This window comes from Columba livia, chromosome 2 (assembly GCF_036013475.1).
Source record: "Columba livia isolate bColLiv1 breed racing homer chromosome 2, bColLiv1.pat.W.v2, whole genome shotgun sequence".
NCBI lineage: Eukaryota > Metazoa > Chordata > Aves > Columbiformes > Columbidae > Columba > Columba livia.
The window spans coordinates 20,825,585-20,850,174 of record NC_088603.1 but is presented as its reverse complement, the minus strand read 5'-3'; the positions used below and the strand labels follow the sequence as shown (position 1 = coordinate 20,850,174).

The 24,590-nt window shown below is 37.0% G+C and overlaps 1 protein-coding gene across 24 annotated transcripts in view; it reads right to left on the bottom strand.

Moving 5' to 3' along the window:
• Positions 1-905: 905 nt before the first annotated feature.
• The window catches only part of NEBL (nebulette), a 253,116-nt gene continuing 229,431 nt past the window's right edge, over positions 906-24,590 (bottom strand). For all 24 annotated transcript variants that reach the window (XM_065050836.1, XM_065050837.1, XM_065050813.1 and 21 more), the window contains 2 exons: positions 11,709-11,824; positions 906-5,832 (listed from right to left, as the gene is read on the bottom strand). In XM_065050836.1, the coding sequence (XP_064906908.1) occupies positions 5,656-5,832; positions 11,709-11,824 (293 nt within the window). In that variant the 3' untranslated portion in view covers positions 906-5,655. The remainder of the gene's footprint in view (positions 5,833-11,708; positions 11,825-24,590) is intronic.

Below are 24,590 nucleotides of genomic sequence, written 5' to 3'. Positions count from 1 at the left end.
AGTCCAGTTCTGTGACAGAGCAGAAATGAGGACATCATAAAAACTGTGACAGCTAGAAACTCTCAACCTATCCAATGTACAGCATGGAGGGTCTCCACAGGACTTTCACATGCAAGTACATAGATCCTTTTGATAACTACACTCTATGGGGTCAGTAAAGACAGGAATGTCTTCTTCATTTCAGCCATCTGTTATATTTGACACTGCTATTGAGTGAGGATGTAACCCTTCAGCTGCTGAACACACGACTCTACCAACTTTGTATCAGTGTCACTCAGAAGGAGAACCTTTACCTGCAATGCATATTTAGGACTGTATGCTTAACATTCAAAAAAGTAAAACATGTTCCTAAGCATAATAATCTTCTTCAAGTACAGGCAGAATGGTTCCAAAATACTTCTGGATTTTATTTTAACTTAAGCTTTCTTACAATGTTGTAAAAATAAATTCGTCTAAGTGAATAAAGATAACCCAAGAACCACATTTGTTATAAAATTGTCTTAAAGAGGCCAGTAATCCAATTTGTTTTTATTAGTGTTGTATGGAGAGCACACCTAACCAAATGTCCACCTAAAGACCAGCAAACTGTTATCAGTTGAATCAGGGGACCTCCTTCACTTACTACCTTTGCTTATTTAAACAAACCAAGGCACTCTGTTCTATTCAAGGGCTACAAATACAGACTTAAAAAGCAAATTAACCCTCTGAGGAGAGGGCACTTCTGAAATAAAATTATATTTTATGAAATTGCTTTCTGAAATCAAGCTTCAAGAATAATAGCGCAAAACATTCTACTTAAATTTGAAAACTCAAAGCTTTCTTAGTTAAAACAATATATCTTCGATAGCTTATATTAATGGGTACAGTAGCTTTGGAGAGTACTGTTTATGAATATAATACATACATAGTGCTGGTTTAATATTTTATTTTAATTACTTTTAATGTTATGCAAAATAAATTGTTATGTTACATCCACTGTGACATCAACTAAAATGTGAACTAGTTTGCATAGGTTAATACTTTGGGCAGAACGATGTTGCTCTAGTCCACCAAGGCTTAAATATTCACAGTGTAGAGGAAGAAAAAGGAATTAAAGCATTTCTACTAAAATATATTTTAATAGCTGGTGTTAACTTTCTGCATAACAAAAGCCAAATCAAGATGATACATCATATGATCCAAGAGTAAGTATATCTGTCCTTTGAAACACAATTGTTGCCTTCCATTATTTTATACTCCCAAATACAGTACAGTTTTGCAAAATAACTAAAACTTTACACACTTTAAAGCAAACATAAGCCAAACTGCACAGCGGTTCATTTTTGCTTTTTATATCACACTGCAAAAACCAACAGCTGAGAGAGTTTCCACATCATGCTAATCAATGTCAATACAGTCATTGCTGTCTTCCAAAGGTCTAGCAATTTCTAATAGTAATATTAAATACACAATTGAAATGCTACAGTATAGCTTATTTCCCCCTAAATTAATAATAATTAAACAAAAGTCAACAACAACTGGATTACAACTTAAGTACAATAAGCAAATTCTATTTATCAGACACAAGAAGCATATGAAATTCCTTTGAATATACTGTTGTGGTGCAGGCAGTTTAGGAAATATAGCTTTCAGGTTTTCTTTCAAAAGGAGAGATGGGGTTCCTAAGGCATAAAGCTGGAGAAAATCACTAAAGCATTGCAAAATGATTTAATCTTCTACAGCTCACCCGTACTTTGCATTTGCCAGCACATCAGTTTGGACATCGTCTTTCAACAGCATCTTTTGTCTGTTTCAGTATATTATTTAAACATTTACTAACTAAAGCATATTCTGTAATTTAAATGGAGTATTAATCAACATAATTAAAATCTAACATTTTATACCCTGTATCATTTTCTGCCAAAGAGTTCTGTATTTGTCATTTCTTTTTCATTGTACAAGATGACATGCAGTCACTGTACAATAAAAACTAGAATTATTACCTTTCCCAAGTATTGGAGACCTTCCATATCCCCGAGGAACACTCAGGAGGGACACATTTGTCAAAAATATAATCCATGGGAGGTGATTTTCTGTCAAATCCCAATCTGCTGAAGTGGTTTATGGTATGTCAAATGTAATCAAGAAAACCCTGTTTCATCAAGATTAAATGCTAATGTTCCATAATGAAAAATTACAACTGCAGTATCTGTAAGTAGCTTTGTTTAGAAAATGAAGATTAGCCAGGCAAGAAATAGTAATGAAAAGCAAGGCACCCATTTGTTCTTATATATATGTATGAATGTGCTCTATGTTGTTTTCTATATTTATACTTGTGTTAGCAAGAATTACAGCACATTGCATCTTCTTTATTTCTAAAATGCTCAAAATGGGAATGTATGAACTTCCAACCTGAACTTTGGAACATCTTGGGAAATTTGGCTCCTTGGAAGTTTTTTCCTTTCCCCAGAAAAATGCTGACTACAGGAAGAAAGTAAAATGAGAGGAACATGCTGTGTTAAAAAAGAATATACACTTTAAAGGTGACAAGACAGCATATAACATCTGTTCACCTCTACATCCCACTGCATGTAACAGGCTCCAACACATGCCTTGTAAAACCCGTTCTGACACAATTTAGTTGCTGATTCAACTTTTCCTACCTTATAAATTTTAGATCTTAAAAAACTTTTACAATTGCACTCTGATAATTTTGGGCCTTTGATAGCATTGCTTAGAAAAAGCTGAACAATGACATTAAAGTTTGTTTTATACTAAAAAGCAGAAACCATTCCATATGACCAAAAATTACTAAGCATATAACATTACAACATAAAAACCTGATGACATGAATGAGTAATTTAAAACAGATCTTAATAATTCTGCTGACATACCATTCTCAAGAGAAATACAAGTCAAATACTGTTTTGTTTTCTTGACCTTTATTATTTTGCAAACTGCTTTAACTGCTTTGCTAGGCTAATGAATATTCAAAATCCATAAGGGAAATTTTATTTCCATTGTTTAGCATAACATAGTCCTCTAATGTCATCGAATGCTCATTTTCTCATTTACTTTCCACTATGCATACAGTTTTCAACACTGCAAGCCATCTCCTCACTGACAAAGAATGCTAGTGTATTTATAGGTGGAGACTTTCTTTTTCATAAGTCAAATAAAAATTGCAACTTGATGCAATATATCTATTCTCAGCTTTCTTTTTAGTAATGTCTGGTTAACAAACTGACAACTTGGTTTTATTGTTCTCAGCATTACCCAGATAATAGAGCAGCACAGCAGCAACTGATAGCCAGTTCTGCCTCAGGCATCATCAGAAAAATTTGCCAGCCCTCCTAAAATGGGATTCCCTTCCTCACTGTTGATGGTTAGTGATGAAAACCAACACAGAAGCAGACTGCTTGTTTCAGAGCTTCTAGCTCAGCTTATCACATCAGCCTTTTTCAAAAGCCACTTGACTTGCAAATCGTGCTAATTTAGTGTGAAGTCACCAGTAACGCATAAGGGTCTGTTGCAGCAGCAGGTCCATATGCAAAACTTCCACGCATTTTAAACTACAGCAGTGTCACCCATACAGATTGCATATTTACTGTATTCCATCCCTGGTTTAAAACCACATTTTTTGAAGGTAGATGCTTCTGATCAGCTTTAGCTTTGAAATTAAGCAGCTGACAAGAAAGCACAGGCAATTCTGCAGTCATGGACTTTTTTTTTTTTTAATGCAGTCATTTCACCTTGTTTGGCATCTGGGATCAGTCCCATGTTAGCAACACTTACAAAAAATCGCATAAGCTCTCCAATTCCTAATTGTATGCAAAAATAGAATTAGCAGGTATTTGCACTGACAATTTTTAGTTGACATAACGAATTCATACTGCCTTCCTTCTTCATTCTTTAAATAGATATTGCAGGCTGGCTTACTTTGTGAAATAAGAAATATAAAATTTTCTATAAACTCTATATTTCATTCTACTTTAAAAATTTCAGCACAGACTCAACATTCTAAGAGCTACTCCAGGATTAACTTCTCTAGCACATGGCTGCACACCAGAAATTATACTATCGGCAAAAATATTTTCTTCCTTACACAGGTATGCGTCCACATGAGTAAGTTCCCATGTGAATCTTTAACTCTTTTGTCCTTCCTCTCAGAGTCTCTCCCTGGGAGGGAATGGAGCACCCTCCCAGCACCCAGTCCAAGTAAAGCAGCTGCTGACACAGTTCCTCTTACAGGTCAGTTATGTCACCAGTTATTTTATCTCCTCCTCAGCCTCTCAGGCTGAGACCTGGCTCTCTCCGTTCTGATCGTATGTTAATGGATGCCAAATAGCATCTGTGAAGGTTTGTCAGCAAGATATCTTTAGTGTTTTCTACAAATGGCTAAACTGAAACATGATGGCATAGAGTATGTTGGACTTCTGTTTGGTTAGTTTTCCCTTCACTGTCAGTCACGAGAAAGATTAAATCAGTAAAAGAAAACATATTTCTTCACCTTTAATCATTTGGCAAGCATACAACCCACCACTGGATCTCCAGCATTTTTGGAGGAAACTGAAGCAACAGGCCATTGAGCTGAAATTGCACTAAAATTACCAGAGCTGCTCTTCACTCCTCAATGGAGGTGCAAGTATTTCTGCAGCAGGGGTAGGTACGTTAATTAGCCCATCAGCAAAGCAGCCATTAAGCGAGTTACCTGTGATGAGAAGGAGGGACATGACTGCAGGCTTTGTGTGACTGCACAGCACTGGGGCCTCAGGCTATTTATTTACAGCAATACAGTGAAGGCAAAGGAACTGACTTGAAGTATTGGTTGTCCATTGCTCTAATGGAAGTTTCTATTTAAATGCTAAGTATTATTAGAAGGAAAAATAAGAGTTGGCAGGTTTTATACTCTAAATAGTCTTTGCAATGAATTTTTTGTTGAAAAGACACTGAAGAACCATTAATCCAGGCATGGATCCAACTGATGGACTGGGATGCAAGCAAAGCTGATAGAGGGGTCAGTGTTGGGAATAAGAGAAAATGGGCAATCTGGGAATAAGTGTGGATGTGCAAGAATCAGGAAATTTTTGCTGTCAAAACAGACTTGTTTACTGGAAGGCTGCTGGGCAGTAGGGTTTTTTATTTGTTTTTACTAGTATATTACTTGCCATTATTTCAAAAGATTCAATTATCTACTCAGCATTTTTATTTTTATTTGAATGCTAACTGCTGCAAGACGAAACACTTCCCTAGTAATTTGAAGATGTGTTCAAACTCAGTGGGTTAAACTCCTGTGACTTCAGAGTGCCATAAGAAGTGAATCAATTTTATGGTGGTTATAAAGAGAAATAATGTCTCTGAGATGCAGGGAAAAGGTATTTCCCCTTTACAGTGAATTGACTGAAATCTTTATAAGATGAGCACAAGGCTTCCATATATGTTTTTCATTTTGAAGGAGCATTATTATAAGCAATGCTGTTTTCAAAGCTCTAAGCTTCTTGTTGATTATTTATTTTTACTTTAAAGGACTTTAACTTGAATTCTGAGTGAGAATGCAGACTGTTACAGCAGTGATAAAGTAATGAACATGTAATCTTAAAAGATTCTTCTGACTTTTTCTAAAAGGTTAAGATTTTGAGTAAATCATAATAAAGCTCAAAGGACTAGAGACAAAAATCAGTTAACAAACTCAATATAATTTGCTGGAAGCATTCCTGTTTTCCCAGTTCTCTGAACAGTACCATACATCCAGCCATCATCAATTGGTTGCACATTGATGATATAATCACCATCCCTGAAGGAAACTTCATCTTCATCTTGAGCACTGTAGTCATACATAGCTCTGTATGTTCTCTGTTGAAAGAAAGAAAACAAAGCTGTAAAGTCTCAAGGCAAAACAGAGATAGATTCCTTCTCTTCCTTACACAAAGAAAATTAAAAAGCAAGACAAAGAACACAGGGAGCAAGGCAGAGAGTGAAATCACAAGTTACCTATTGAAAACAAATAGTACAATCTCCATCCTCTCAAATCTAAAATTAATGCAGCCCCTTTTTCTGAGTACCAAAGTCATGACTTTTGCTCCTACATTGTCCAAAGTCCTCATACAAACAGATTTCCAGCCATTCACTGCCTCTTGAAACTGTTGTTTCATATATTCACCAGTAACAGCTCATTACATCCAGCCATGGCTAGCTGTGCTTCTGCTCCTTATCTGCATGATTCCCAAATTGCTTCTCCAGTGTCTTCACTACAGATAAGAAACAGTCTTCATCCAGGTCATTAACTTTGCCATCTCACTAAATGTTCTTCATTTCATTAGGATTTTACCTCAAATTAAGATTTAGGAATATATTATTATCTAATGAAAAAAAAGGCAAACGAAATTTTTAAAAGTCTGCAAAAATAAGTTTTATGAATACTCATTTTTTGTATATTCAGATAAAAGATTGACCTAAAGAGAACACAAACTCCTGTCATTAGCTAAACCAGATTTCTTTACACCTCTGTCCTCTATAAACCAAGATTTCATTTTTATTTCTAAATAGAGTATTATTTCCACTCATAACCAATAAAATGCTATCATTTCCTGGAAGCCAAAGTGGATTTTCAAACTCAGAAGGATTAAGAGTTTCCCTTTGTATCTTACCAGAAGAACAAAACCAGCTCATTTTAAAATTCCCAGGAGTACTTTCTTTTCTTTACCTTGTCTCTCAACAGAAGTCAAGAGCAGTTCAAGCATCATTGATAATATTCAATCTCCCTACCAGCAATTTTCTATATGCCACCATATCTAGCTGATTTTTTCTGGTACAATGATTTAAAGAGATAAGAGGTAAAAACAGTCAATGTTTGAGTTAATGCCTAGTACTATTGACTGAACCTTTTAAGAAACAGCAAACTTTGTTCTGCTTCTCAGCTAAACAATACAATTCTGGATTAGTTTTAGTCCAGCTCAAATGTGCTTTTTTGAGTTTTTTTAGACAAAATTATTTTCAGAAAGATGGAGATTCCTCCATGCACAGTGAGTAGGCCATTTGGCACATGTTGGAAATGAGGGATCATCTAACCCAAACAATGTATGGCAACTCAGTATTACTGTTCTCATGCTAAAAATATACTTTTCATCTCAATTCTAACTTTATCATTGGTACAGCAGATTAAACACTACAGAAAAATCAGCTCGTGTTTAAACACTGGAGACCACTACCTCTCCTGACAAGCCTACTCTGAACTGTATTTGAATCTTGCTCTGTAAAGTTGTTCTCTGTGGTGCCTTGTAATGTTGCTCCCCTACAGGCTTTGACCAAGACTGATTTTTCCACTAGAGTTATATGGTTTCTTGCTGGATCTTTAATGTTGTCCAAGGAGTAATAAAAGGTGATTTAAAAAATCATCACTGTTTATGCACTAAATCAAATAAACTAGTTGTGAAGGTTCTATCATCAGCAAAATTCCTTAAAGATTCACAAACCAGAAAACTAGCTGTTGAGAGACACAAAGGAATGGTCTCTGCCTTGGAGAATCTGTTTGCAACTATTTCAACTAATCTTTCCACTGAGCCTTGAAACTAACTCCCCAAAAAACAATGAAAAATATGCTATTACAAGCTCAGCAGCAGTTAGTCCTTCAAACAATCTATTTCAAAAAAAGGTCCATTTAAGAAAAATTGTAGTAAATCCACAACTGGCATGAGGCAGAAAATGGATTTTCCTCTGAGCCCTGCTTATATGTCTCCCTTAAATGGGCAAAGACTGGAGAAAAAGATTAAATGTTTTATTAAACTAACATATAATTGGAAAAACACAAAGAAGCTTTTGCTCACCCAGAGGATGCTCACTCACCCTTAGAACATCCTGGTATAGGACATACTACTGCTGTCTCCTTTAAGGCAGCTTGACTACATCACTGTGGTGGCACAGTTGTGAAGACAAGCTGGTAATTTCAAACTTTAAAAAAATTTATTAGGGCCTAAATGCTGCTAAGAAACCTAAATTTATGGCCTTAACACTTAATTAGGTGCTAAATGGCTGTCAGGAGAAATCTCCATAATAATCCTGTTAGCATTTAATGCCTAATTATCACTTCAGAGTGTAGTCTGGGTTATATAATTGAGAATTACAATGCTTAAAGGACTCAAAGCAGGGATTTTTTTAAATGCATTTTAGTGAACTATTCCTCTGTCAGTAGTGAGTTTAGCAGGTACTGAGAGCACAAGAAGGTATAAGAAAAGGTTGGGATTTTGTACAACAGTCAAATACCCACTTATTTCCCACATCCTCAAAGGTCTAACTTGCAGCTACTGCTCAGACAGAATCGTGAGTCTTGTGCATATGAAGTACTGAAGCCCAGCTTTCATATTCCCAGCTCCCCAGCCAGATGCAAGCTGACAGATGTATATTTCCACTTCCTCCACCAGTTTATATTTATTCTATGGAACAGTACCTGCTGCAGCCTCCTTCACATAGAACACCTATCAAGGAAAGCCTGTGGTCATAGCTCCAGAGAAAGTTCAAAGGTCCGCACCTTGGAAATACCTTGGTTGGTCCATTTGTGATGCACAGATTCGTCCACAAAAAATCGAATTACATACTGATTTACAGACATTAAATGATGTCCAAAAATTGTTAGGGGACATACAATGGATTAGAAATTGCGTAGGCGTTACTAACAATGATATAGCACCTCTTACTTCACTTCTAAAAGGAGGTGATCCTGCTAAGAAAACAAGCTTACAGTCTGTGCATCTCAAATGTCTTTCTGATATTATACAGAAGGTACAGACAAATTGGTCTAGCCGAAGACTGTCTGATCGACCAATTTCCCTTCTTATTAGCAATCTAGAACACCCATGTGCAATCATCTGCCAGTGGCAAAACAAAGATGGGGGGAATTCCCCATAGATCTTGCTACAGAAAGCCAACTTGCAACCTAGGTTTTGTTTTCCTGACACTTTTAGTTATCTAAAAGCATGAGAAAACCCCTCTGTTATTTTCCAAAGAGACAATCAGCCTTCAGGAGCCTGTTATAAAACATTCTGCACTCTGAGCAACAATTTAATTCAGCCCATTATGCAGAATTGCTCATAGAAAGTGAGCAAAAGTTAAGAATCAAAAAATAATGTAACTTCTCTGGAAGAAAAACCTACCTAAAGCCCATGTTAGGATCATGCCTGATACAAAACATAGCTCAACATTAAATAAACCAAAATTTCTATTTTCCAATATAGAAAATTGGTGGACGTGATTATAAAATGAACTTAGGTCTTTTGGTGACCCTGATTTGATACCAATGCAACAAACCAGTTTTACTACAGCAGTGACTCTCCAATTATCCCCACCCTGATACAACCCATGGGTTCTTTACTTTTACCCTAGAGATGACATGGCCAAACTCAGGCACTGATGGGTGACTTTATCACCTTTGTTGCTTTTAGCTAAGTCTCAAAAACTGCTTGTGCTTTGAGACTAGTATTCAGGCTGGGATTTCTTTCCTCCAGTCGCCTCCCCTCCTACTTTCTTCTTTCTTCCCTCTGCCTCTGCCTGTCTTAGCCAGACAATGCTGCATCTCTGGCTGTGCTGCTCCAAGCCCAGAACCAAAAAGGCAGCTGAAAGCAATGAACCTAACATTGTGTAAGATTGTCAGGTCTCCTACAGTAAGTCCACACCACATTTTAAAAGCACTCCAAGGCTGCCATCCATTTTCAGTCTGTGCAATCCCTCTACCTAAACACATCCCCAATCAGGGGTTTCCCCCAGCACACACTTTGTACCATCTCAATAGCTGTGTGCAATATGCCCAGCACAGGCTGAAGACAGGAAGGTGGAAAGACAAAGGAGCAAGCCAGGTTTCTATCTGTATCAGAGATGCTTCTTTTGGAGCAAAATCACCACCTTGGGGGTGATAAGATCACACTCTGTTTTCCCCACTGGACTGGCAAGATAGTGGTCAGTATAAGACCAGCAGTCCTTGACTTTCTCTCTCTAGAAATGTTTGGGGTTTATTATCTTCAATATTCAATTCAATATCTTATTATCACCCATTTTTAACAACAACAATATCTGTTCAAGCTATGATTTTTGCTATTTCCTTTCCTCCCATGACAAACAGCTATTATCACTTTAAAGAATGTCAAATGACAACAGTTTCACAAAAGGGGTAAGAATCCTGTTGAAAGGAAACACAGTCAATCCTTTGTTTTTAAAATGCTTTCATTTAATTCCCCTCCTTTTCCTATTACCTGTGCATTCCCAGTTCTGGAAAAAAAGGCAAATGATGCTTCTCAAGATGATTGAAATTATGTTATTTTAACAGGCAGACCACCAGGTAAGTCAGTGTTAGACAGAGATATTAGGGAAACAGTAGACATCTAGCTGCCCAGGTAGCTGCAAAGACAACTAAGTGCATTTTTGGATTTGTGGGTATCTCCACTCTCTATATGCTGGATTTGAAGGCTCTTATTTTGCTCCCCAGTGACTAGCAAATCTGCAGGCAAAGCCCAGGCTTCAAGGTCTTTCACTTTTTGGACTCTGGCCCTTTTGGAAAGTAGCCATCTCACCAAGTGTATCCAAAGAATTTCCCAGGTTATTGGCTCACCCAAAGATACAGGTATCTGCATCCCAGACTTTCCAGCAAGTTAGTCCCCTCAGCCTCCAAGCAGCTGAGAAACAGGCAAGCCTGAAAGCACCCAAACCTCCCAGAACATCATGAACTTTACAATACAAAATGCCATGGAGTTTTGATCTTAAAGAAAAATACAAGTTTCACCTAATCTTGAAAACAGTTTTTTTTCAGCAAGCTCTAAGTTTGGTTCATAATTATCTACTTCATCTCTAAATAAGTGACACAGTTAGTAAATATAAATCCATTCAAAATAGTTTAATATTGAAAACTACAAGTAGATATTCTTAAGGTAAAAGGTGACAGGATCTCAACTATGAAATCTCTGGGCAGTGATATTATTTAAAAAATACAGTAACCATTAAAACTGAACTTTATATATAAAGAATTCAAAAAGAAAAAAGCAGCTCAGTTTCCTAAAAACCCCAGCTGAATACCCATTCAGCTCTCCTTCCATGACCAGTTGCTTCTAAACAAAGTATTCACTCCAGCTTTACATTCCCATCCACCACAATTAAGAACTTAATGTCTGTGGCAGTTGCCCAGCAGTATAACTTGATTCAGATCAGGCACGAGCAGGTGCATGACTGTTCTGCTGAATTAGAAGGGCACACCAACTTGGAGTCTAACCTGGCTTTCTGTAAGCCGAGATGAATAATATGGATAGGCACAAAGCCTGCTGGTACAAAATCAGCAAGTCAACACATTTTAAACAAATTTACACCAACAGAGTGATCTTAAGTAAGAGATTGGTAGTTTTCATCCAGCACTAGGAGCCTGAACTCATCACAGAGCATAACATCAAAGCTCAGCCTGTGAAATACTGTCAAAGTGTTCACTATTTGTTTTAAGGAGGTAGAAGATCCAGTTATTTCTCTGCCTTCTGGAGAATATAAATGATTTTTTTAATGCATTTTTTAAAGCAGTTCTTGCCGCTGCCCTCAGTCACTTAATCTTTTTTATACATGAGGACTGTCACTCACATTTAGGACTAGGACAGTCAGTCCAACTACACAAATCAAGGGGACCAACTCGTTCATACTGAAGAGATTTCACAATAGCTGATCATGTTGCTTACCAAATAAAATTGTTCTTAAAATCCAATACTCACCAGACCTGCTGAATGAGGCTGCGAATGCATGGATCTCATGGACGACATACTGGTCTGGTGCATGTATCCATATCCTTGGGACTGGCTTTGCTGATATGCCCCAGGGAGAACAGGAGCTGTGTGTTAAAGAAATACAGACACATTAATTAAGTTTTTAAAAAAATCCTTATCTAGCATTTTGTAGAAACTATTTGCATTGTAATAACAATTCATCAGTATGAAACAGTTCAGAATTACTTCCATATACAGCATAAAGGTTTTCATAGGTTAAATTACACATAAATGTAACCAAAACTATAGCAATATATCCACAAACACTATCAAGGTTAGTTGGAAGGAAAAGCTCAACATACCTTAAGAAGTCGGACCATTAAAAAGGCATACAAAAGCTTGAGACACCACTGACTCAATTTTGATACTGTCATAGATGATACACTAAATATCATATGTGACAAACTGCCATTTTTCAAATAAAGACTGATGAAAAAAGCTATATACTAACACAGTTTTGAAATGTTTCAGTAGAAATTCTCTGCAATCAATTCTTAACTCATTGCAAACTAACTCTTATTTATTGGTCTATGAACAAAGAAGGATTGCGATTCACAAGAGACGGAAATGTAAAAAACATGATTTCTTAGTTTATTCTGATTCCATCAACATTCTTAGCCAAACAGAGACCAACAGTTATTGAAATCTTTCAAAGTCCATCTCTTTCAGTATTGTCCTGTTACCACACAATTGTTATATCTCCTTCACATATATTTTATTTGCATTATTTTAACAATTCCACAGTCTGATCATTAATATGTTGACATTTATTATACCAAGAGCTGTTGAAAAAGTTAATACAATCAACAAGGACTCCTCTATTGCTCACTAGGTAAGCAACAGTAAACCTTCTATAGCTATTCAAACACCCTATTTTGGCAACAGACTGAATCAGAATGTGATAAAAACATGTTTGATCAAAAATATGTGAGAAACAAGCACACCATAGGTGACTAGCCACTATTTTCCCAGCAAGCTCAAGAAGCATTTTTAAAGCAAAATTAAGAGACTGAAGTGCTTTTCAAAAATCTAACGATTAAAAGTTTGGTCACTACGTATCTGTGCATGTTTTGCGTTACTCTTGTGCACTCTGAGAATAAAGATTTCTGGCATGTATGGAGGTTATTAGCCCTTCTCCCACTTATTTACTAGAATTTTACTAGTTCAACTGGAAATTCATTTAGCTACACTGAAAATGCTTTTCTGTTGATACTTCTTCAAGTGGTCCATTTATCCAGTATTCTAACTCCTCTGAAAAAAGCTTTCTTTTCTCACAGGAGATGGAGCCCATGCAGTCCATGAGTCAAAAATATTCCAACATGGAATCAATCAGCAGCCCGATACTTTCTGAGATACATCTCACGGGTTTGCTAGGAAGTGAAGAACTACTTCTGGAACAGCCACCGCAGACAGATTCATAAAGGAGAAAAGCTAATGTAGGATTTAATGAGGCTCACAATGTATGGAAGGATCCAGGACTTAGAAAATTAAAAGATAGAGGAGAAGTAGGAAACAGCCATGAAAAAAAACATATTTAAGTAGTATTTATATTTGCAGTAATAATACTCTGTCCTTCTCTGTTTCTCGAGTGATCAGGACAATAAATGCATGTGAAAAAGGATTAGGACAATAAATGCATGTGAAAAAGGATTACTGAGCAAATGTTTGGTGAACTATTTCAGAAAGAAAAGACAAATTGTGCCTTGAGCAAGGTGGTTTACCTATCCTGCTTCCCCAAATAACAATATCATTGATTACAACAAAGTTTTTTCTTAAAACATCCATTTAGTTTTAGTTAGCATATTTAAATGCACTACGTATGTAATTACAATTTGGGATGTTATTTTTTGCTCTAATATACTTCTAAAGATAAGTAATGCTGCATATTTAACTAGGGTTTTTCTCATTTAGAAAATGTTGCAAAGTATTGTAATGAATAGATTGCTTTGTTAAGTGACTGAAATTAAAGTGATACACAGTCAGATGCAACATTGGAACATGATGAATAATGGATGTTTTAGAAGTGCCAAGTTCATTCTAATGACATATGAGTACAAAGACATTTTTAAAGCAGTTTAATCATCAGAGAATTGCTGCTCGTTAACATGTTCACAAGATTATCATGCATTAAGTGAATAGTCTTAAGTAGTTCATCAAATAATTTATGTTTCAGTGTTGTTACAAGCTATTTGTACATGACCAGATGTAGCCCTTCATGAGAAAATAGAGAAAAACATAATTTAATCAAAGGTTCTGCCATCAAGCCATAATGAATGTATTTTGCCTAATCCACCACTGCCATATATGTAGGTCAGTCCATAGAAGGAAATGGAGTCTCATCTTCTCATACCAGCAGTAAATTGGCCATGAGGGTTGAAAAGTGAGCCCAGCTTGAACTTCTTAATTTAATAATAGTATCTTAAGGAACCACTGGCTGCTGATGGCTCAGTACCTGCCTGCTCTGCAGCAACCAAGGGCTGGCAGCTTTACCCTGGTCCCTGGTAGGGGCAGACACCCCAAGAGGCATTTTCTTCTTCCTAAGAGAAGTGAAGACACTGGTGGAAACATTTCACTCTTGATTCCTTCTCCCCAAACCAGATCTTTCTCAATTCCTGTCAATCATCCCTTGCCAGTGTAAGGCAGCAAGCTACTGATGGTCAGCTTCATTCTAGCCTCCAAATCAACAGGCTTGTTTTGGGGAATATGACAGATACCTCCTGCCTCCATAACGGTCAGCAGCAGGTCTGAGATGTGCTTTCTGCTTTTGCATTCAGCTTCTTGCAAGCTGAGAGAATTCTGTCAAACTTTCTCAAATAACCTGTTTGTTAATTTACCTGCAACGATGGAAACTGTAAGCCCAGTGAAATAAAAGCCAATCAGGAGAAATTTGGGAAGCATTAGAAGCTGAAGTACTAGGAAAAAATTCTATACAAACACAAAGAAAGAGGTTCTAGGATTCCACAGGTTTGGCACTTATCTTTCAGGCATTTACTTAAGTAGCATATGTATCAGCATAAATATCAGCACACATCAGTGTTAAAGACACTTGATTGAATAATTCTACCCATTTTTTTTTTCCATTAAAAGAATACTGTAATAGGCCTGCAAAAACAATCAATAGTTTAAATCAATTTTTTAAATGAAAAATAGTTAGGAAATCGCCAGATGCTTGTCTATTTGGAAGATAATTTGGGAATAATGTAAATAAGCAGATTATTGAAGAGAGAGCAGATCTAAGATGTGTGTCTGGTGATACACAGATAATTCAAGGTGAGATTAAATGATGCAGAAGGAGAGTCTGATTTTTCTTCATCATCATCACCCATAGTTAAGCGCAATCTTTTGGCTCAGACCAAAGTGTAAAGTTCTATAACATCACTGACTGCAGCAGGAGCAAAAGCAATGGTTTTAGTTAACCTCAGGGAACAATAAAACACAGTGGTGGAACATGAAATTCATTTAGCTAAAGCCAGATTTATTGGTGAGGGAGCTGAGGGCTGACCATTGCTCCCAGAAGTACAGGTGGATGTTTTTTATTTTTGCATTAAGACTTTATCAGATGCACCTGATGTATCAAAACCTTCTTTTTTTTTTTTCTTGCCCCACTTACCAAGCAAGCTAGATATTAATTTTAAATTATCTACTTGAAGGAATTTATCATATTTCTGTTATGATACGTTATAGGGTTCCCCAAAGAAAAGAGAGAAATGAATGAACATGATAAAAGACAAACAGAGAGGAAGCCTCCAAGAAAAAGATGAAGCTGAAAATTGATAGGGGGTATCAACTTGCTGTAGCAGACAATGGGGTCTGCAGAGTGCATATCGATCAGGATATGCTTTGAGAAGGACTGGCAAAAAAAAAAAAAAAGGTCAGACTGTGGAAACAGAAAAGGACTCATGAAGAGAGCATTCTATAACTGCAAGGTAAAAAAAAATAGTTCATGCTGAAAAGAAAAATAATTTACAGGGCAGGTTCCAGGATATAATATTTTATCAAAACCATACTTAACCTCTCTTTCTTTTGTACAGCAGAACTTTGATAACGCATGGTAAAGCAATGTATCCCCACTGCTAACTACTGTATTTTTGCTGTTTATGCAATACATGCCATTTACTGGGCCAGAAATAAAATAATAATCACTTAATCACTTTATTTACTCCTACAGACATCATACAGGTTTAAGCATTTATTCAACTACACGTGTCCATATTATCTCAACTCCTGTTTTCACTACCAGGCTACTAAGACTTCAGAGAACTCACTAATAATATTGTGACTTTTTTTGAAAACAGCAGCATCAGAGAATAGGAAATAAAGATAATTACTTATTACATGTGTAATTCTAGTGTCTTTAAGAGGATGATCAAGCTGTAGATATTTAGAGAAGCACAAAAGTTGCAATAGAGCCCGAATAGAACACAATCATATGTCTTTGTCTTACTGACAGTAAGACTAGCTCCCCCAAAAATAGGTGAAGCTGCTGATACAAACCATGTTGCTCTGCATATATTGAAGTCCTTCCCCTGTTTTGCCTTTCTGCAGCCTTATTTTCCAGACCAGACCTCGTGGTCTTCCTTCAGAAAGCCTCTCCCACAGCTTTCAGTTCCTTCTTTCTTTTACCTTTTCCTTAGAAATTACTGAGCTATGTCCCACACAGCAGAAAACATCGACAAAGTAGCGACACAATCACATGTGGGGAAGTGTAGGTCTAGAGTACACTTCTGGGGTAGTCAGGTACATCCCATATGTTGTTCATGTGGAAGGGTCACTGCCCAAACTGCACAAGCCCCTTGACTACTTCCCAGTCCAAGTTACAAGAAAACACAGCCAAGAAGATACAGCCTTATGGTAAAGTGCTACTGCTGCATTGAAGCTGATGGAAAATAACCACTGGTACCTTTTTAAAGCTTTCTCCAGAAAGCGTCACAGAGGCAACTTTCATTACAAACTTTGGCTCGGTACTATATTTTTTTTGTTTTCTATCACTTTCTTCAGATGTTGGTTCCCCATCATTAAAACATTTAAAGTGTTTGGGGTTAAAATTTATATTAGCACTCACATCCTTGAACAAAGTGGTACATTATCACCACTTACCAAGACTGGCATATTTGAATACTATGAACAGATTTCACCTCTTTCCTGAATCTAACCAAATTCAGTGTTTCTAACAACAAAATTACTTCTGCAGTAATGCACCTGACACCACACAGTGTCTGAGTCAGCTACGCTTACGTGCTGAAGTAGTACTTCCCCTCCAGGAGTTGTCTCATCAAAATTTGCAGGAAGAGTTTTTAAGAAAAGGTACTAATCAACTTGAACAAGGACAGGAAAAACAAATGCCAAACAGATCTGGGGAAAGAAAAAAAAAAAAAAGTAAACTATATGAATCATGGAATAACAACATCATTTAGGTTGGAAAGGACCTTGAAGACCAGAGACTCCAACCATTGACACTGTCAACTCCACCAGTAAACTATGTTCCTAAGCACCATGCTACATGTCTTTTAAATAACGCCAGGGATGGTGACTCAAATACTTCCCTGGCCAGCCCACTCCAATGCTTGACAAAAGAACATTTCTGTATGTATTTAAAGTTACATTTTAAATACATGTACATATAAAATATGTAAAAGTACTAAATGTAAGTAACAAAAATACTGTTTCAAAGAGCTTGAATTCAAAGAAATAAAGTGAAAACCAAGATACAACAGAGTACAAGAGAACATACAATAAAAAGAAAAAGGCCATGATAGAACAGTTAAGGCTGGAAGAGACCTCTAGAGGTAATACAGTTTGTTTCCCTTTTAAAATCAGAGCCAAATCCGCAGTTAGGTTAGGTTGCTTAGGGTCTTGTCCAGTCAGTTTTGAGTTCAGTACAGAGATTTCAGCATACGTCTTTGGGCAACCACACATCCTGTAATTCCTCCTGTTTATTTTCCATGCTGTGATTATTCCTGTATAAGCTCTGGAGATGAGCTCAGCACAGCACTGTGTTAACCATACAAGTATCCTGAGAAACAGTTCTAAGGAGAGATTTGAAGAAGGCTAATACATTTATTCTGCAGAAGTTTACCTCCCGCCCAAGCCTGAACAGCAAGATAAATGAAACACAACTGTGGTCAACCAAGAATTTAATGAGAGTTTTAAAGAAGGCTCATATCACAGTCTAATCAGAAACAAGAATCTTGATGCTTTGGAAGCAAGTAAGGCAGGATAGGTATGATAAGGACAGGCTGTGAAAGGAATGAAAAGAGAACAGTAGCTTGACTGCTATGACAGATGAGCTTTCAGCAGGCTTTTAAAGATGATGTGCTAAACATTATTCTCTGCTAAACTTACAGAGTGTTGGAAGAACTTAGCAGGAGTCATGAGGTGGTACGTCTCAAAGAGGCTGTATGCAGTCCATCCCCTATTCCTGTTGTATATCTGAGGCTGATGCTCCATCAGCTGGCTGAGGCAATCTAATACTCCTGCCACCCTTTCTCTTCCTCTCAGCTGAGTTGTCTTTCTGCTGGCTTGGTGAGCTAAGTCAGCTCAGCAAGGGATGAGGCCAGGAACAGATGCAGTCCAGGGAAAGAGACAGGATCAGGTACTCAAGGCCATGGGCAGCAGAAGGAAGCCAACAGCTACACCAGTTCAGCTGTCCCAAGGTATGTCCCCCCAAGCTCCTCACTTCTGTGCAAGCTCAGAGTTTAAACCACAAAAGAGCCGAGGTTCTGACAAATGCTTCCACCCATACATCCCAGTATTCAGCCCTAAATGATGGATCCCATGTAACGCAGAATGCTCCTGTGTGCTGGCATGTGGCATGCACTGCTCAACTACACACATCCTATGTCCCACAGTATTTGAAAGAAGTCATAGTGGAAGTTTAGAGAAGATAAAGGCAGGAAGAGTTGTTTACTTGGCAGTAAAAACATATATTAGAGAGCTTAAAGACTTCAATGAATGCGCAAGAACCACCCAGAGACAGAGATGGTGAAGAGGCTAAAATGCAGTACAGAACTCTGCAGCATCCCCATTGCACAGAGCAAGGGGATAGTCCCTAAAGGACATGATACAAAAGCAGTCATAGGAGTACAGAGAACAAACTGAAGAGTACAGATATGTTAGATACAGATAACATTAAGAAAACTTCAGTAATGATTTCCCAGTGCAGAACTGACTGCCATGAATACTCCTGCCCCAAACTGGGATGTAAAGAAAAAAAATCTCAAAGGTTCATGCAAAAAGAAATTTTAAAAATCAGGTAAAAAAACAATTTTATGTCAATCATTTCAAAAATCTAGGTTTAATTTTGATATATTCCATTTTTTCAATAATTTCTGTGACTCTTCAAAATAAAACATATTTCAACATAAAGACAGATTCTTTGTTTCAAAAATGTCAATGTCTAATCTTAACAATCTCAAAATTGAATAAAATGGATTTTTGTGGTATTGAGACATTAACTATAGGTGATGCATTCCTATAAAGAAGTTTGGTATTAACCTGTCTTCTGATGAGCAATACTAAAAAATTCCCAGCCAGCTCTAAAGTTAAATTGCTCAGCATTAACTTTTCAAATAAGCTAGAAAATGGAAACATGTACTCTACACCAATTATAATTCTTATCTGTTATAGAGTTCTACCATTTTCTCGTCAAAAACATTGGCACAGAACAGTCAAATTTACTGGGAATAGGTCAGACAACATAAGCATATAAAAAGTACTAACCTGAAGACTGCAGATGGTGAGACCTGATACAGAACAGTGCTGTTTTTACAGCAGTAGAGAACAACATGGTAAGGCATTTTGGCATTTTTTCTTGTAACAGTAACTTTCCCTTCATTTCTTTTCTTCCTTCCTTTCTTTCTTTCGTTTGTTTTTGTTTTCGTTTTTTCTCTCTTAGTTGCCCTTTAATTGTCAGCTAGGCTGCTTTCATGGATGTCTGAGCTACCAGGCTTGTTGCTCAGTGGTGCTGTCAGAAGCAGCAGTTTGCCTGCATACTATCCATTACAGGAGTCAGTATTAGTTAGTAAATTGGAATGTCAAACCCAGATATAATTAGGCTGTTGAAATAACAACCTGAAAGTATGGCCTAATTCACACAGGGTGCTAATAAATTTCTGCCATGCTCACTGACCTCATTAGAATTGATGCTCTGAACTACTTGGAGTCAGTGGCAAATTCAGAACATTACAAGCTTAGGAAGTTTCCATAACCTATATTATAAAGACACAAGAAATAAGCCAGATCTTGAAAAAAATGAGTTGAAGGGCAGAATCAATAAAATTATTTCTTTTGTATTTTGTATGGAATAATTATTCATGATGTAAAAAATCAAAATGTCATCACCCACAAGATTACTTGCAACAGATTAAATCTTTTAAACTAAATTTCCTTAGTGACATGATGAGACTAGTAGACTCTTTTAAGCACCATTATTTTATAACACTATTTTATCAGCTAGCAATAATTAAGTCTACTATATGTACCCAACACTGAAGATTATTGTGGGAAATGGACAATCATACCAATATAACTCTTAACAGTAGTTTCATTATAGAAAATAAATAAATTATTTTGAATGGAATTAAACCAGAATATCACACACAGCTGTTCAGCCTACATGAAAGAAAACAAAGACATTTTGAAAGGAATTACAAAAAGAACATCTAATGTCTTTATGCCACATGAAATCCTGTATTTTATTCATAATTTGTTTTCCTCTTAGAAGGGGACTATCTCATATTACAGTTACTCTGGAGACCAAACATACAAAAATTTCACCTGTTACAAAATTCCTGATTTGTATGAACAGCCAATAATACTAATTACTGGTCATTTGTCCATCCTATATCAAATAGCAGATGGAGTTGAAATTTGGGAGGTACTAGCTAGTCCAGTGGAAGAACAGTTGGCAAACTGCCTCTCTGGTACATCGTAGTCGATGTGTCTGGTCATTCAGGCCTTCTCCTTAATTCTTCATATTTTGAGAAACAGTGGGTCAGTCAATGCCATGATATTCTTTTTTAAGGTAATCTGTTTATTGAGGTCCATTCCGGCCTCTCTGGAGTGTCTAAATCTCCTTACTAAAAACAAAACAAAACAAGTCTCTCATGGACATTTTTCCCTTAAATAAAAGTAGTATGGCTTTCATTGCCCTTCAGAGGAACTGCACAAAAGGGCTGTATTCAGGGAAAGCCCAGACTAGCACTGTCTCCAGATGTGATGTCTGCAAGCTGGTATTAAACATTAAGAGTCTAGCAAAAAATTGAAGAAAACAAGGATATCCTGTTTGCTACTGTCAATGTCAAAAGAAAGAGAGCAATCAACTGAACATCCATCCTCTCCACCAAAAGAGGATAACACGGGGAAGATAGTTGACAAGATGTGCTTGTAGATATTCCTTAGAGCATCATTTCTATTGAGGAACAGGGACTGGAGGATACTGAGTCACAGCTCAAAAGCCTTTGCAATCACTAACACTTTTTTGCAGTTGTTAAGCATCACAGAGTTGTGAGGTATTAAATATTAATACACGTAATACTGTGCTCTGCAAAGAGGAGAAGAAGCTGGTTCCCAAACAACCCGCAGAGTTCCTGCCTGTGACTGAGTCTGACTGGAGCAGTGAGGTGGCGAGTAGCAACTTCACAGCCTGCAAAGAGCACGAGCCAGTGCTGTCCTGGCAGCACAGACAATTTTGATAAGCAGAAAACACCATCAGCTTCCCAAGACTGTCTTTGAAAAGGTCATTTAGGACTGTAAGACCATAAGCACTCAGAACAACAGATTTGATAAATGTAATTCCATAGCAGCCCCTTAAAACATAAGCTTTTTCACACAAAAGCTAAAGGTATTTGTTATAAAATAGGGTGGTAAATGATCTCCAAGGAGATTCAGTAAGTAAAATGTTTCAAAAGGTTACCAGCCTTTAAAAATATAGGAAGAGGCTGTTTGTGGTGTTTGCTCATACTGACATGTTTTTGTGCTTTTTGCTAAAAAACAAAGATAAAATGGAAGTGAACACAACACAAAATTACAATTTAGAATGAATGACAACAGTTATTGTCTTCATCCAACTTCCATTAACAGTTGTTTTTGGGATTTTAAAAACTGTACGAGTTCCATATCTGACATTTAGAATTTTATGGGCAGTTACAACAATCTATTTTACTTATAATTTAATTCACTTAAAATACAAACCATTTATTTCCCTTCCAGATCCCACTGATCACTTCTTACTGCAGCACTGTAAAAATAAAACTACCTCAAATGTTTGGTTTCTGACCCTAAAACTGGAGTCCTATTTTTCACCTTAGGGTTATAATGACAAACACAGAATATTCTAAACTAGTTAAATGTACTTCAACTGACAAAAAAACCCAAAAGTTTTTAATATATAACTACAAAATGTTTTCTAGATGTTTAATTCATTCATTTTCCTCACAAAAGCAGAGTTAATACATTCAATACTCTACTGCAACTTAAGGACAAAAGAATTACTAACTGGGACTAGAAGACAACAGATTTTATACTTGGAGCATAGTTTACACAGATGCTATGGGAGTGGGGAGGAGCTTGGTTGGTTGGTTTTGCTTTGGCAGAACCATTGACCTACCTGGATTGTAAAAATTATATTTTTTCTACTACAGTTTCTAAAACACAAGGTCTTCAACTCATCTCTACAGCCTCTAATGCATGTATTTCCACATATATGTTGTACATTATATTATGTCTTAGGAACTGTTCTAGCAGTTCAAATATAAAAGGAGTGGCTCCATTCATTTTATATTGATTACAGCAGAAACTGCTATGAGTGTTATTTTGGAATTAGTCTTCAGTGGTAACCACACAGTCCAAAGAGTTTAGCCTATGTACCTATTAGTAACTAGTGTATGGTAATACTCACACATATCACCGTTTCCCCTACTGATACTGTAAGTTGGACAAACCAAATCACAGGGCATCCTGCTCTGGAATTCTGAATATGAACCGCATTCAGGATTTGGTATCACTGACAAACAAACCTTACTGCCAGCTGACTTTTTTGGCTGACATTCCACCTAAACTGCAGCATGCCTCAGCTGAGAAAACAGAGCACAATATGCGTTTCCTTTCCTCACCCACTGTACCACACTCTTTTATTTATGATGGCACAAAATATCTGAAAGGCAGCCGGACGTATCCCCAGTCCCAGTGCGGCCATGGTGTACCACAGGAAGCTGCAATTCCTTCTCAAATTGTGAATAGGCAGGTTTATGCTCTAGGCTTCCTCACAGACAGAAAAAGTTAGTGAAATGAAGGTTATGTTAACATGTTACATTACCCACATGCCTTCAATTACAATTTGAACCCACTTACACTTACTGAACACCAACTGTTGCCCATTTACATTAAATGCAAGTTCTCACGGAAGCTGTGCTTTGATTTGTGTGCAGCTGTTTATTTGCTTAGTGGGTATAACTAATCTGAGCAATGGTGGAAGGATAGCATCAAGCAGGATCAAGTACGTGACTGCACATTATATTCCTAATGATACTTATTGTCTGCTGGATATAAAATCCTCTGAAGTGTATCAAAAGTTGCTCTGGGGGACCACATTGAACAACTGAAAAAAATTGTTTGCCAAGGGAGCCATTAATACTTCCAACTGTTAAGTCACTTGGAAATTTCCCTTCTACCTTCTGCTCACTAACTGTTTAAAGCAAAAGGGAACAACAAACTCAGACAGCTGGCAAGGAAAACAGAAGGATCCCCTGAACTGCTGTCATGCTACAGAAATTGAAAATGGGGTCTCTTCTGGATTCTCCTCCACCTGGATGTGTGGGAATTGCCTTTTGATGCTGCCAGATGTCAAGGGTGTGGGAGAGAAGCATGAGAATTAAAGACAGGCAGAGGGAATTTAAGCAAAAATATTTTGGAAGTGTGAAATGTAAAGCTCTCCCTGGAACATTAACTCAGTGAATACACACTAAATGGAACTGTGCTTTCATACGAATCACAATTTATATCTTAAGGTATTACAAGAAATGTGAGATATTTAGTTTTATTCCTAGAGTCCTAAATCAAACCTTAATCAAAAGTTAACTTAGCCCTCAGAGTGCTATATGAAGTTTCAAGTTTTACATTAAAAAATAAGGCTTACAGATACTTCATAGCTCCTTGTAGTGGAAGAGAATGAAATCTAATTTTATGGACTAATTTCTGTCATGTTGTATGTTAACAAATTACTCAGCAGACAATACTAAAAGTCTGATAGTCCAGTATGGTTGCAGCAACACTTCACAAAGGAAACTCTATAATTTCAGCAAAAATCTATCTGGAAATGAAAGACCAGGAGTTACTAGTTTTGAAGGAATGTAAGTTCTCCAACTGTTCATGATAAATAATTTGTGGCATCAGATAGGTACCAGGCACTCATGCCTGCCTTACATTTGCAGAGAAGCATTTAGCCAAGTTCAAAAATACTAACAGACATTTATGAGTGATGTATTTATTGTTTGACTGCAATAATTTATACATTATATACTTCAGAACAAAAATCATCTGATTACCAAAACGGAAAAGCACCATGACACTGTTGAGTGGAAGAAGGTGTTTTTCCATGCATTAGCTTTCAGGTTGGCAAACCTGCTGGGTGCTTGCACGTCAAAGAAATAAAACCAAAGCACCATCTAGTCCGAAATAAAAAATAGTCAGAAACAGATGTAAGAGTCTGGTGGATGAGAGAAGAGTGGATGTGACACTCACCAAGAGGGAATACACAGAGCGTTGTTTTGATGTGTTCAGCCTTCTGTGACAGTGCAGTCGACTGATACACTTGAAAGGGGACAAGAATCCCAG